At 43.7% G+C, this 13,442-nt stretch overlaps 1 protein-coding gene and 1 long non-coding RNA gene across 2 annotated transcripts in view; one reads left to right on the top strand and one right to left on the bottom strand.

The window, feature by feature from the left end:
- Positions 1-2,390: 2,390 nt before the first annotated feature.
- Positions 2,391-13,442, bottom strand: part of SMIM44 (small integral membrane protein 44) — a 70,053-nt gene continuing 59,001 nt past the window's right edge. The window contains exon 3 of the mRNA XM_085883808.1: positions 2,391-2,431. Within this exon, the coding sequence (XP_085739934.1) occupies positions 2,411-2,431 (21 nt within the window). The 3' untranslated portion in view covers positions 2,391-2,410. The remainder of the gene's footprint in view (positions 2,432-13,442) is intronic.
- Positions 8,827-13,442, top strand: part of LOC147024164 (uncharacterized) — a 7,154-nt gene continuing 2,538 nt past the window's right edge. Inside the window, exons 1-2 of the long non-coding RNA XR_015058909.1 lie at positions 8,827-8,984; positions 9,090-9,208. This is a non-coding gene — a long non-coding RNA (uncharacterized LOC147024164). The remainder of the gene's footprint in view (positions 8,985-9,089; positions 9,209-13,442) is intronic.

Here is a 13,442-nt window from a genome sequence, read left to right on the forward strand (position 1 = left end):
CAGCGCGCTCGAGCAGAGGCATCGTTGGGTCATGTAAAGGTTTTGTGTGTGCACGCTGACGGTGTTTTAAATAATATGGTGTTTAAAAATCATTTTTTTTTATCCCAATAAAGGTTATCGTCGCATGCCTGACTCGCTAAGCCGTCGGATTATGTAAAGATTGTTGGTGGATTACCGAATATTACGGTTTTGTGACTTTAATAAAATAATATTAAATAATTATGTGGAGAAATGTAGATTTTTGCTTCGGTCGACGTTACGATTTTTGATGGTTTGGTACAGAATCATCGTAGAAACTTCTGGTTTGCGTCGCTACCTTCTCTAGAGACAGCTTTTATGAGACAAGGTCAGAGATCAAGTTGATGATTTCGTAAGTACCAGTCTATGACTGCTTGTTTTTTTTTTTGTTTTTTTTTTTTGCACATACGTTTTTTTTAAGAGCGCAGCAACATCGCGCTGTTATATAATTGGATATTCTGTCCTGTGTCTTCTGTCACGTCTTCTGTCACACTTATGGCCACGTATGTCCCTTTGATCTGAGGGCTATAAATAGAAATTTGTCCAACGTCACAACTCTTCCCATCATGCATGCTAATTCACCGTGTCTACATTTAAATTTTATAGCCTGGTGTTGGTGCAGTGGTTAGGGCAGCGGCTTGGGATCCAAAAGGTCCTGAGTTCAAGCCCCGTTGGGCCACTGAATTAATACACCAGGGGGTTGACTCAGCCTGTCATCCTTCCGAGGTCGGCGAAATGAGTACCAGTGTACTGGGCCGGTGTATACCCCGGTTAAAATAGGTGTACCATATCCCTGTGTCGTAAGAGGCAACCAGGGTTGCGTCAGGAAGGGCTTCCGGCGTAAAACATGTGCCAAATCACTATGCGGATCATACGGATGATCCGCTGTGGTGACCCCTAACGGGAGCAGCCGAAAGAAGAAGAAGAAGACATTTAAATGTTATAACTGAAAAATTGTTTCATCATTCTTAACCTCGACTTTTACTGCCCCCAGCCACGCGATATCGAAGTATTCACTTCTTGTCTTTTTTTAGTTTAACTTCAGGAGTTGGCCAAGCGGCCCATCATACCTTCGCTACACCCCACTAACACCACTCCGAGAGAAATCCATCATGGGCACAATCTCAATCGGGGTGGGAGCGAGAGGACGTGAGGTGCAACATATGCGACCAAAATGATGTTTAAACACCGACCAGGCACTCACCCTTCCATGCGATCCTCCCACAGACGTCACCATCACTACACAAGTATAGGACCACTCACCTGAGAGCAGCAATGGATATTAGGTCCTACTGATATCCTTGAACCCTCCATCTACAAAACAGATCTCTTGGTAAACCTATGTAATTCCAATTTAAACTTATCTACTGTTTCTGTTACCACGACCTTTCCAGGAAGACCATTCCATGCATTAACTACTCTGGGAGAAAGACCCATACCGACTCTGCCCAACTATACTCTGCTTCACCCTCAAGGCATGACCCTTGATCCTATCACCGACTATATTCTGCTAAAAAAAAAAAAACTTGTGCATTCATTTTGTCTGTACCTTACACTTCATGATCTAAAACATCTACATAAGATCCCCTCATAATCACCATCTTTCTCATGGACAAGGTCCTGTCTCCTTGAGCTGCGCCTCAAAGCTGAGCAGTCTATCTAATCGTCCAACGCTCATGAACCCTATCTATGGCAGCTATGTCCTGATGTAGTGATGCTACTTTTGTGCTTCACGTTGGAACACTCATTTGAAAGCATTGGGTCAATTTGATGGCATTTACAGCGGATTATGATGGGGCGTTTTCACATTTGTGTATTATCGGCCACACGTCAGGGGCCGCACTTCAGGCCACCAGGGGCCGCCAGTGGCTCGCGGGACGTGCAATGAAGAACAGGGCCTTACACCTTCTATTCAGACAGATTAGACAGCTGAGAACTTCCTTTATCACAAATAAATATAAAATCACCATCATGACAAATAAATTTGCAGAAAAGAAATGTTTGTATTATGATTGGTGTAAATCATGTCAACACAGCAAATGTATGACATCAATCTCTGCAACGACGTGTGGATCGGTGAGTGTAATGAGCTGATCCACGCTAGCACAGTATAGTTGTGTGAAAAAAAAATATATGTACATGGAAGGAACACTCAAACAACAACAAAAATATTTTTTTTAGCACAAAAACACAGATTGGTATTCCTGATTATCACAGACACAGATTGATGGGTCATAATGCTGGTGTTGTACGAATTTTAATCGACATGAAGACTATGCTCTTCCATGAGCCTCGACGGTTTATTTATTTATTTATTTTAAATAATTCAGTCAAAGCTCACAAAAAAATAAGTGATTTCTCAAAAAGCTTACTTTCATTACATCCATGCTTTTCACTTGCTCTGCAGTGAGCTCTGTAAGAAAAGAGAAAAAGGTTACAGTACACCAGCAAATGATGGCAGCGTCCCTTATCCCATCTCTCAGGGTTAAGGTCAAAACAAATATGTCAAAGTTAAAAACAACACTACAGTCTCCAAGATATGATCATCGTCATCAGATCCGGTTACGAGAATTTGTTAAGTGATTCTTCACCATTGAGAGAGGGGGCCAAAAACGATCGAGAGCATGATGTTTCAAAAAGTTGTGGACGAGTTTTGAGAAAACTTGGTGGGTGAGTTGGGTAGTTGACAAGAACAAGGCGATTTTGATTTTGTTTGCTCCAGATATAGTTTCGGAGATAATTTTTTTTAGGCGATTTCCATTAGCGGAGATATTTTGACGTCATAACTTTTTTTTCTAGGAGGAATTTTCAAAATTGGAGATGGTTACTGTCTGCGCAGGGTATTTTTACATATATACGCCAAGTTTCAGGAAGTTTCGATGAAAACTGTCGGCTGTGAAACAAAAAAGTCCACAACAACAACAACGTGAGTAAGACTTAGAGATCCTCCACGAGGATCTAAAAACACAAACTGTTCAGCCTGGTGGAGGTACGAGTTTTACGTTGCATCACAAGATTAAAATGGTGCCTCCGTGATTTCCCGGAAATTCATCTGGGTAGCAGCAACATCTGCTGATGCAGCAGCAAATTTTTTTTACATATTACTTAAAAATGAAAAGCTGAAATATCGTGCATCAACAAGTATTCAACCCCTTTGCTATGACATTCTAAATTGAGCTCAGGTGCATCCAATTTCCTTTGATCATCCTTGAAATGTCTCTACAACTTTGATGGAGTCCACCTGTGGCCAATTCAATTGATTGGACATGATTTAGAAAGAAACACACATTTCTATATGGGGTTCCACAGTTGACAGTGCATCCGTCCATCCACTGGGACCATACTCTCTAAAGAGCGTCGGTAATGCCGAAGCAATCTCCTGGGCTATTGGGCACAATCCCCTGGACAGGTCACCACTCCGATCACACGTCGGTGTTGCTGTTGCGGTGTAGACCAGAGCGTATCAGGATACTCGAATGGTTCATGATCCCAGCGAACTGGTACTCATTTTTCTGACCACAGAAGGATGACAAGCTGAGTCAACCACACCTGGTATTAGTTCAACAGCCAAGCAGGATTTAGATCCAGGACCCGAGGATCCCAAGCCCGCCATGCTTACCATAAAGCCAACACCAGGCACATACACAACTCTTCAGGATCCACCGAAACACCTAGAACCCCCCACATCCACACTCAACTTGTGCACAAACTCCTCAGCTATCTTCTCATCCTTGAGCTTGCCAACATGTTAAAGCAAAACTCCACCATGAAGGCCAAGGAAATGTCCATAGAACTCCAAGATAGAATTGTGAGAAGGCATAGATCTGGGGAAGGGTATAAAACAATTTCTCGAGTGTTGAAAGTTCCCAAGAGCACATTGAATTCCATCATTAGAAAATGGAAAGAATATGGAACTACCCAAACTCTTCCTCGAGCTGGTCATCCAACGAAATTGAGCAACAAAACAAGAAGGACCTTGATCAGGGAGGTGACCAAGAAATCAATGACCACTCTGACAAAACTACAGAGCTCCTTAGCTAATATGGGAGAACTTGCTAGAAGGACAACAATCTCTGCAGCACTTCACAAATGTAGGCTTTCTGGGAGTGTGGCAAGACAGAAGCCTCTCCTGAGAAAAGCATTCCTGGAGTGTGCAAAGGGACAAATGAAAGACTCAGATAATGAGGAAAAAGATTATGTGGTCTGATTGGATGAAAAATGAACTCTTTGGCTCATCACCCATCTAACTCCATCCTACCATGAAGCATGGTGGTGGCAGCATCATGCTATGGGGATGCTTTTCAGTGGCAGTGACTGGGAGACTTGCAAGGACCATGTCAGGTATGGGATGCACCAGAGCAGGACGTCGCTGCGTCCACTTTCCGCCGGTACTCCAGGGACCTCCGTCTGGCCATCCCCAAGGCAGATGCCTGGCCCATCCCCATCTCCTTGAGATGATGATCAACTGCTGCAACCATGAGACACGTAGTCGGCCCATTGGCCTCCTCCACTCACGAGGCTCCCTCGCTGAGAGAATCTGGTGAGCAGGATCAGCATCAGGAAAATGAACCACATGTCCATACAGCCGCAGCTGATGCTCACGGACCATGCAGGTAACAAATCTCATTCAAGTCTCTCTCAGCAACCGCTCATTCAACACAAAGTCTGACCATTGATCGCCAACAATTCTCTGAAGAGACCTGATACCAAAGGAATTAAGTCTCCATCTCAGATACCTCATCTGAGTCCAAGTCTCACATCCATAGAGCAAGAATGGAAGCACCAAGGACCTGAAGACTCGGACTTTCGTCCTCCTGCACAGGTACCGTCAGCGCCACACCCCATGATTCAGTGAATTCATGACTCCCCAGGCCCCGACCCAGACATCTATTCACCTCTGGCTCACAGCCAACAGAGACATGAATATCACTGCCAAGGTAAGTGATCCTCTCCACGACCTCAACATCCTCACCACAAATGGTTGGAGAAAAGATAGCAGCATCCAAGATGTCATTGAAAGCCTGGATCTTCGTTTTGACCCAGGAAACCAGTAATCCCAGTGGCTCCGACACCTCGTTCAGCATCTTGAGGGCCCAAAAAGGATCTCCAGTCTCCACAAAAATGACTGCATCATCTGTGAAATGAAGGTCAGAAATCTTGACATTCCCAAAATGACGCACCGCAGCTTGATCTCTCCGACATCCTCCCCAGAATCCAGTCCATATAAGCGCTGAAAAGTGTGGGGGCCAGTACAAAACCTTAACGAACTCCAGTAACAACTGGAAATATGTCAGAGATGGTACCACCACACTTCACAGCACTCTCAGTAGCAGAGTATAGTTCAGACATCAGATTCATCAGTTTTGGTGGCACCCCACGAAGACTAAGAATCCTCCAGAGGACATCCCGATTCACTGAATTGAACGCTTTGCAGGGATCAACAAATCCTGCAAGCAGCCCCTGCCGAAACTCTCATCTGCGTTTGATGAGGACCTGAAGAGCAAGGAGATGGTCAATCGTTGACCTCTATGGTGTGAAGCCTGACCGCTCTGGACGCTGGTGCTCAAGCAGATGGTGGCGAACCCGATCAATAATTACCCGAGCAAAGACCTTGCCCGGCACTGAGAGCAGCGTCACCCTCGGTAGTTGTTGCAGTCTTGGTGATCAACCTTCCCTTTCAAGAGAGTAATAACAAGGCCACTCTTCCAGTCAGTTGGGTTGATGCCTGTGTTCCAGGCAGAGCACAGAACTGCATGCAACAACATGAGTACAGCATTTCCAGCAGTCTTGAGAAGTTCAACATGGATGCCACAAATCCCAGGAGCTTTACCCCATTTCAACCAGTTCACCGCAGTTTGTTTCCACAAACGAAGGTGGACCACAGTTGTTTGGAAGGTCAGCAATAGGGAGAGTAACACCCCTGACATCCAACTCAACAACTGGTGGATCAGCCTGGTGCAGCCGCTCAAAGTAATCGGCTCAGCGGACCTTCTCTTTGGACTCCTCTGTCAAGAGCCCTGCACCATCCGCTCTAACTGCAGTTCGCAGAGGGATGGGCTTGTAGGATCGCAATGCGCGAATTCCCCTAGATGCAGGATGAGAATCACTCGATGACAGGTGATGCTCTGACCCCTCACAGATTCCTCGCACATCGGCCTTTTTGTCCACCCTCAGCACACGTACAGTTTTACGCCTCAACTCCGTGAACAGCACAGCTCCGCCATTCAGCCTGGCCCTGCGACTCTGGTCAATGTTATCCAATGTCCCTTGAGAGACAAAATTCTTCTTCACCCTTCAGTAAGTTCCAAGACATCCACCAGCAACATCAAGAATAGTGGTCTTGAAGGCACTCCACAACTCTTCAGGATTCCCTAAATCACACAGACCCCCCAAAATCCCCACTCAGCCTGTTCACAAACTCCTCAGCTACCCTCTCATCCTTGAGCTTGCCAACATCCAGTATCGGCTGGGATGGTACCATTCTCCCGGATTTAAGGTGCAACTTCAGAGTTGCTACCACAAGTTGCTTTTGTGGTTGGTATTGAGGAACTGAGCACTCCGGTAGACCCTGCCGTTCTCGATCATCCTCCAGTGACCACCAATGAGCACATGGTCAATCTCCTTTGCCACACCGCCAGCATTGGAATACCAAGTCCAGCGATGCGCCTGTGAGCACTGAAACAATAAACCAGCCACCCTAAGTCCATGACTTCTCACAAAGTCATGGAACTTATTGGTATTCTGGTTCACAGTTCCAGACCCATGGGGACCAACACGTGTTTCATAACCATCCCTATCAGTTCCAGTCGATGCAATAAAATCCCCCAAGATGAGAAGTGTATCTCGCCTGGGGCACTGATCAACCACAGACTTTAGCATGGCATAGAATGTGTCCTTCATGGTGAGATCACTCGTCTCAGTCGGAGCATATGACATCTGCAGAAACCAGAGAAATGACACCCAAGGAGTGACAAATCCTTCGTCTCATCATGTGCTCATTGACCGGTGTTCCCTCAATTGCGATGTGAATCAGCTTATTGGACACAGCTACAGCAACTCCTTGGGCATGGTAACCATCGGAGCGACCAGACCAATAGTAGGTGTAACCACCCACCATGATCTCACCGCAATCCGGTCTTCGAACCTCAGAGAGTGCTGCAATACCGATGTTCAAACGCTTGAGCTCAGATGATAACAGAGACAGGTGATCATCCTCTCTTAGGGATAGGACATTCCAGGCACCCACCCAAAGGGTCCGCCTCAGGTTAACCCAAGGAGACAGCCGTCTGGTGGACGACGCCTCAGCACCACCCCCAACACACTACTGCAATCTGACCTGGGAAGGTTACCCCGTGGTTTTCCTCCTTTCATCAAAGAGTGGGGGTCCCAAAGGATTTGCCCCAATCCTGTCATCCAGTGAGCTGCCCCTGTGGAGGGCAGCTGCACAGGAGGTACTCCCATGGAGTGAGTTTTCAATTTTCTTTACAGTTGTCTTCTGTTTTGCAGCGTGAAGGGCTTTACAGTGGCCGGAGTGCAAGTCCTGCCATCAACCTCCTAAAAAAAGTAGCCCAACTGCAGGAGGACGTCCGCAGACACGGTTGGACACTAGATATGGATGGCCGTTGGCTCACAAGGAGCTCCTCCGCACTTTGACAGGTTTTGGTTTTTAATTTTGCTGGGTATCCATATCATACATTCTTCTGACCAGAAAACCTGGTGGGGGAGGTGGTTTAGTCTTCGATAACCTGACCATGAAGCAGGTTAGTACAGGTTTACATGATACCTGCAGCAAGTCACATATCTGATTTGGCCTCACCTGACAATAGGGAGAACAATTATTGGAGCCAAATTCAGGCAAATTATTGAGGATAACCTGCTTCAGAGTGCAAAAGACCTGATACTGTGCTGAAGATTTACGTACCAACAGGACAATGACCCCAAGCATACAGCCAAAGCAACACTGGAATGGCTTCAGAACAAGAACGTGAAAGTCCTTGAGTGACCCAGCCAATGCCTAGACTTGAATCGCATTGAGAATATGTGGAAAGACTTGAAGATTGCTGTTCACCGACATTCCCTATCCAACTTGACAGAGGTTGAGAAAAACTGTAAGGAAGAATGGGAGAAAATCCCCAAATCCAGATGTGCAAAGCTGACACAGACATTTCCAAGAAGACTTCAAGCTGTAATCGCTTGCAAAGGTGCTTCTACAAAGTATTGACTCAGGGGGTTCAATACTTGAATACTTATTGACGCAAGATGTTTCAGCTTTTAATTTTTATATAAAATGTAAAATTTTCTAATAACATGTTGTCACTTTGTCATTTTGGGGGTATTTTATGTAGATCGGTGACAAAAAATTTTTAAATTAAATCTCTTTTGAATTCAGGCTGCAACACAACAAAATGTGAAAATGTCAAGGGGTGCGAGTACTTTCCGAAGGCACTATTTGTACTGCTGTTGGATTACATTTCTTGTACTTTAATGCCTATGTTTTAAGTTTGTTTGTCTTGCAAAGGGTGAAGAACTTGGATGCTTATAATGACCTATGTAACTGCAAGAGTTGAGATTCCCTTAATTTGGATGGTTGAGGCTGGTAAATTGCTATAGGCATGAAGTACTGAACTCTCCCAGAGCTCCAGGACCATGTGATGAGAGACATGGTGTTAATTAATATTTGTCTTGTTTGCCCAGAATTTTGAGCAACGACGTCATTCCCCTTCCCCCCACCCCGGAACCCTTCATGAGACATTACTGAACAAAGGAACAGTCATTAGACTTACCGAGAAATTTTCATTTCAGGTTGAAGCAATATCTACAAGCACAGGAAATTGCCTGTTCCCATAACTTCTGCCGGTTATAGATGGAATCACTAGCAGCAATGAGCATTCCATGAAGGGTCATGCCATGCACTCGGAATTCAAGTTCAACTACGAGTGGAGGAAAAGGTCAAATATCTGGAACTGGTACATTGTTTATTGTCTCCTAATCTCCTTTTAAATGTGTGTAAATGTACACTCCTGTGTCGATGTCCTGTCAAAAAGTTTTTTCTTTTTCTTTTTCTTTGAAAGGATTGAGTGCACCAACTGTTTTTGGGTGAAAGATGAACTTACCTGCAGTTGAGCAGTGTATAACAGATTCCCGTGGGACACAAGTTGAACAACGTTCGTAAGAATTGAAAAGACTGTGGGTAAGTGTGAAGGATTTAAGATTATCTTGGAGCACCGAACTGGAGTGAACAGAGGGACTGGGTTGAAACAGGCAAGGGATTCCGCAGAGATTCAAAGGGAGTGCAGGTACATGAAAAAATTGAATCCAGGGAGCTCAATGTTGAGTGTATTGGTGGAGGAATGTGCATGAAAGCAAATTGGGAATTGGTAATGGGCTCAAAGAGAAGGGATGTAATTCTGGATGATAAGATGCATTGCAAAAGACCAGGAGGTCTCTGACTTGTCTATGGTAAGAGAAGAACAAAGTGGGTGTCTCATCCTTCCAATTGGTAATTCCAAGGATAATCAGCCTGCATAGCGAAGACACAACCATGGCCCCTTGTTTGAGGTTCAGGGCCTCGATCAATCACCGTGAAAAGAGCAGCAGCGCCAGCAGCATGCATCGGATGAAAATTTAATGGGTGATGCATAATTATCAGACTACAAAGGAGAAATGACTTCTTATTCACTCAGATTATGAATCTCTTTTCCTTGCTTACACCTGGAAGCAAGTTAACTACTTTATGGTTTAGTGGATCAGTTATTGAACTCTTTTTATGCATAATCTTTTGGTTTTTTCTCCATCCAAATTCATCAGAGGTATGCTATAATGACAGTTAAACTGGAAATGAACAGACAGAGGCAGTCTCTGCATAGTAATAATAATAATAATAATAATAATAACAATAATAATAATAAATAATAAAAACAAGTCGAGGAACATTCAAAATACACTACCCCCATGCTAAATAAATAATAAATCCTCCGGCACCCGGCGATGCCACTGTGCAGCACATGGAGACAGAATTGTAAGGGAGCAGTGTACAATAATTAATTGATTAGTTGATTAATTGTATTATTAAAATAAATAAACCAAAATTGTAAAATAATTAATTTCTTTATCAATTGGCTCAAGGCATACCAAAAACTTCACCGTTTCATCGCAACCTGTAACTTTTTTGACAATTAAGTAAAAGTCATCGAAAAATGAATAATAAATCGATTAATTGATTAATCAGTAAATCAAAAATACCCTTTATTGCCAAATTACTCGTTCACTGTGATGTCCAAATATCAGCTTCCGAGCTCAAAAGGTGCCTTGAGATATCGGCCAGATGAGAAACAAAAAAATTAGTCATGAATAAATCGATAATAATTAAGAAATTAATTGATTAATCAAAAAAATTTTTTTTTTAAAACACTATTTTTGCCAAAGGACATCTTCACTTTGGTCTCCAAATTTCAGCTTCCGAGCTCAAAGGATGGCTGAGATATCGCCCCGACAAACAAGAAGGAAGTCCTTCCTTCCTTCGGCGCCCGGCGATGATCGCCTGGATATGCCATTGGGAAGGAGTGGTGTTCAACAGTTCATGGTTGTTTGGTAAAGTTTTAACCTCTGCCACCAATTGTGGACTCCCCTGTTTGTCTGGGTGCAGGATATCTCAAAAAGTTATGGATAGATTCGGATGAAATTTGGTGGGCAGGTTGGGTGTGTGACAACGACGAATTGATTACATTTTGTTGAAGATCAGGATACGAAAATCTTTTAAGTGATTCTTCATAATTGAGAGATAGGATCAAAAACGATAGACTGTATAGCATGGTATCTCAAAAAGTTATCCACGGATTCTGACGAAACATGGTGGACAGGTTGGGTGTGTGACGAGGACGAATTGATGAGATTTTGTTGAAGATCCAGATCCGCAAAGGAGATTTATTTATTTATTTTTAAAGGTGATTCATAATAATTGAGAGATGGGACCAAAAACGATGTATTTAAAAAAGTTGTTGACGGATTATGACAAAACTGGGTGGGTAAATTGGTTAAGTGATGAGAACAAGCCGATTCGATTTTGGTTCAGGTCCGGGTGTAGATCCGGCCTATCGGTGGGGTACAAAATGTAAACTGCTCAGCCTGGTGGAGGTATGCACTCTACCGAGTGTCGTTCTCGTTGTTCTTGTGCTCATCCCTCTGTACCTTGCACACTCACTCGTGACCATGGAAATTCAAGAAGCAATCACTTTGATTTTTGAAACAATACAAATGAAAGATGCTCCTGATATCAGCGATAATTATAATCTATTCAATGTATTTCAAATGACAACCTTGTGTGAAATTGAAAGGAGGATAGCCACACTCTACACTTGTGAACCGTTGTTGGGAAAGGCAGTCTAAATGGTTATTTCCTGGGCAATATAAAAACAAAAAAGTCCTAAAACCATGATTTGGGATTTGGCAAAAACTGTCAATGGATGTTTAGTTTACACAAATCTTCAAAGCATGATGTTTTCGATTTCCTCCTGTATTTGCAAGATTTTGTTATTTCATTGTAGAAGGATTTTCGTGCATTACAGTTTGCATCCCTTCTCCTGCTGGCAGTTGACTTTACATCTGGCCAGAAAATGTGCTGTAAAGCCACAATGCCGAGTGGGAATCCTAAATCGGTGGTTGGAAAGCGAAATGTCAGAGCCCAGTTGGAGAGGTCATGGGAAAGAGAACAGGGAGGTGACTGCCATCATGGAGCATTCTGTTTGGCAATTTACATGTTAACAATAATTTGGAGAAACACCATTGTGCTTGGGCACGTCGTGAGCACAGACAAAATATTTTGCACTTTGATGTATGAAAGCATTGGTAGATCCTGGTGGAGACAGGTGGGTGGTCTAAAACATATATTGTGGTGGGTGAGATATATTTATTACAATATTTTAACTTTTTTTCCAGCCATTCAACAAATTAATCGTTATTATGTACCGTGACAAACTCAGGGTTTTCTGCCACTCTTGCAAGGACCAACGGACCAGCTTGTTGCAAACTTGTCCTGATGAATTGCCAAATAGTTTGACCTCCGCTATCATAAGCTGAAGATGCTTCAACACTGATAAGGTGATCGGTCTTCAATTTGCAATGCAGACGTGGAATGAATTGTAAGAATAAAAGGGTAGAGACATTTGTCCAATGAAAAGAAATCCCAGGTGAATTTCTTTATTTGTATATGTAATCTATTTTATATTTGTCTTTATATAAATGCAAGTTGAGTAATTGTGTCTGAGCAGGGTAAACATAACAACGGTACGTATAATGCTGAATGATACCCCATTTAAGAGCTCTTGGGTCCGTACGATGCTTGTGAATGTTTACAAATATTGATAGTCATGCAGTTTCGAGTTGTATTCATTTTTGTAGTGCACGTGGTGTATATGCTCAGAGTTGGTTTGCACATCTACCGGAAGTAAAAAAAAAAACCATAAGAGTATATCCACAAACTCGTCAATTCAATTCTGTCAATGTATAATTACCTTTCAATCGATTTACTTTACCAAGAAACTCTTACCACGTCTCTCCAAAAGGACCATCTGGAACCCCCCCCCCCCATCTACTTTATCAACAATCCTCTTGAAGAAGTCCTTTCATTCAAGCTTCTGGGTCTCACTTTCTGCCATGGTCTTTCCTGGGAAAGCCATATCTCCAAGCTGACCTCCAAAGCCAGTCGCCGACTGGGCATCCTCCGTCATACAAATTCCTTCCTTGGCACACCTGAGCTCCTGACCACGTACAAAGCTTTTGTCACCAACCTGATGGAGTACTGCTCTCTCCTCTGGGCTGGTGCTCCCGCCTCACACCTTTCTTGGCTTCATGCTGTGGAAACCAAGGCATTTAGGATCATTGGTATCTCCCACGGTGAGGCTGAGTCTTTGGGTCTCTCACTCTCTCATCACAGGCAGGTCGGTGGTCTTCCTGTCTTCTACTGTCTCCTCTCCAGCGTCACCCCACCCCCATCCCTGCTGTGTCTGAGATATGCCCCCCCCTCCATGTTTCCACAAGGTGCTCAAGGTCTGTCAGCAACCCCCTTCTGGTAAAACTACAAAAATCAAGAATCACTGCTCACCTTCACTCTTTCATTCCACTTTTTCCCCACCTTTGGAACAAACTCCCACACTTTCTTCAATCCCACTCTTCCTTCCAGATCTTCAAAACAGCTGTTCACCACCATCTCTTATCTTCCCCCATCCAAAACCATGATCTTTTCTACCCCATCAATCAACCCTAAACCCACCTTCTTCAAATTCCCTGCTTTCCTTCCTGAAAGTCCCTGTAGTGTCCATCTTGTTTACCCCATGTACCCCACCCCACAGATCTCCTAATGTCTCTGTTCCACACTGTATATCCTCCTACAACCCCTCTTGTACATTGTTCCCCTTGTTGTGAGTTCT

Source organism: Eptatretus burgeri, chromosome 6 (genome assembly GCF_056783735.1).
Source record: "Eptatretus burgeri isolate ZD-2024b chromosome 6, Ebu_testis_v1, whole genome shotgun sequence".
Classification (NCBI taxonomy): Eukaryota; Metazoa; Chordata; class Myxini; order Myxiniformes; family Myxinidae; genus Eptatretus; species Eptatretus burgeri.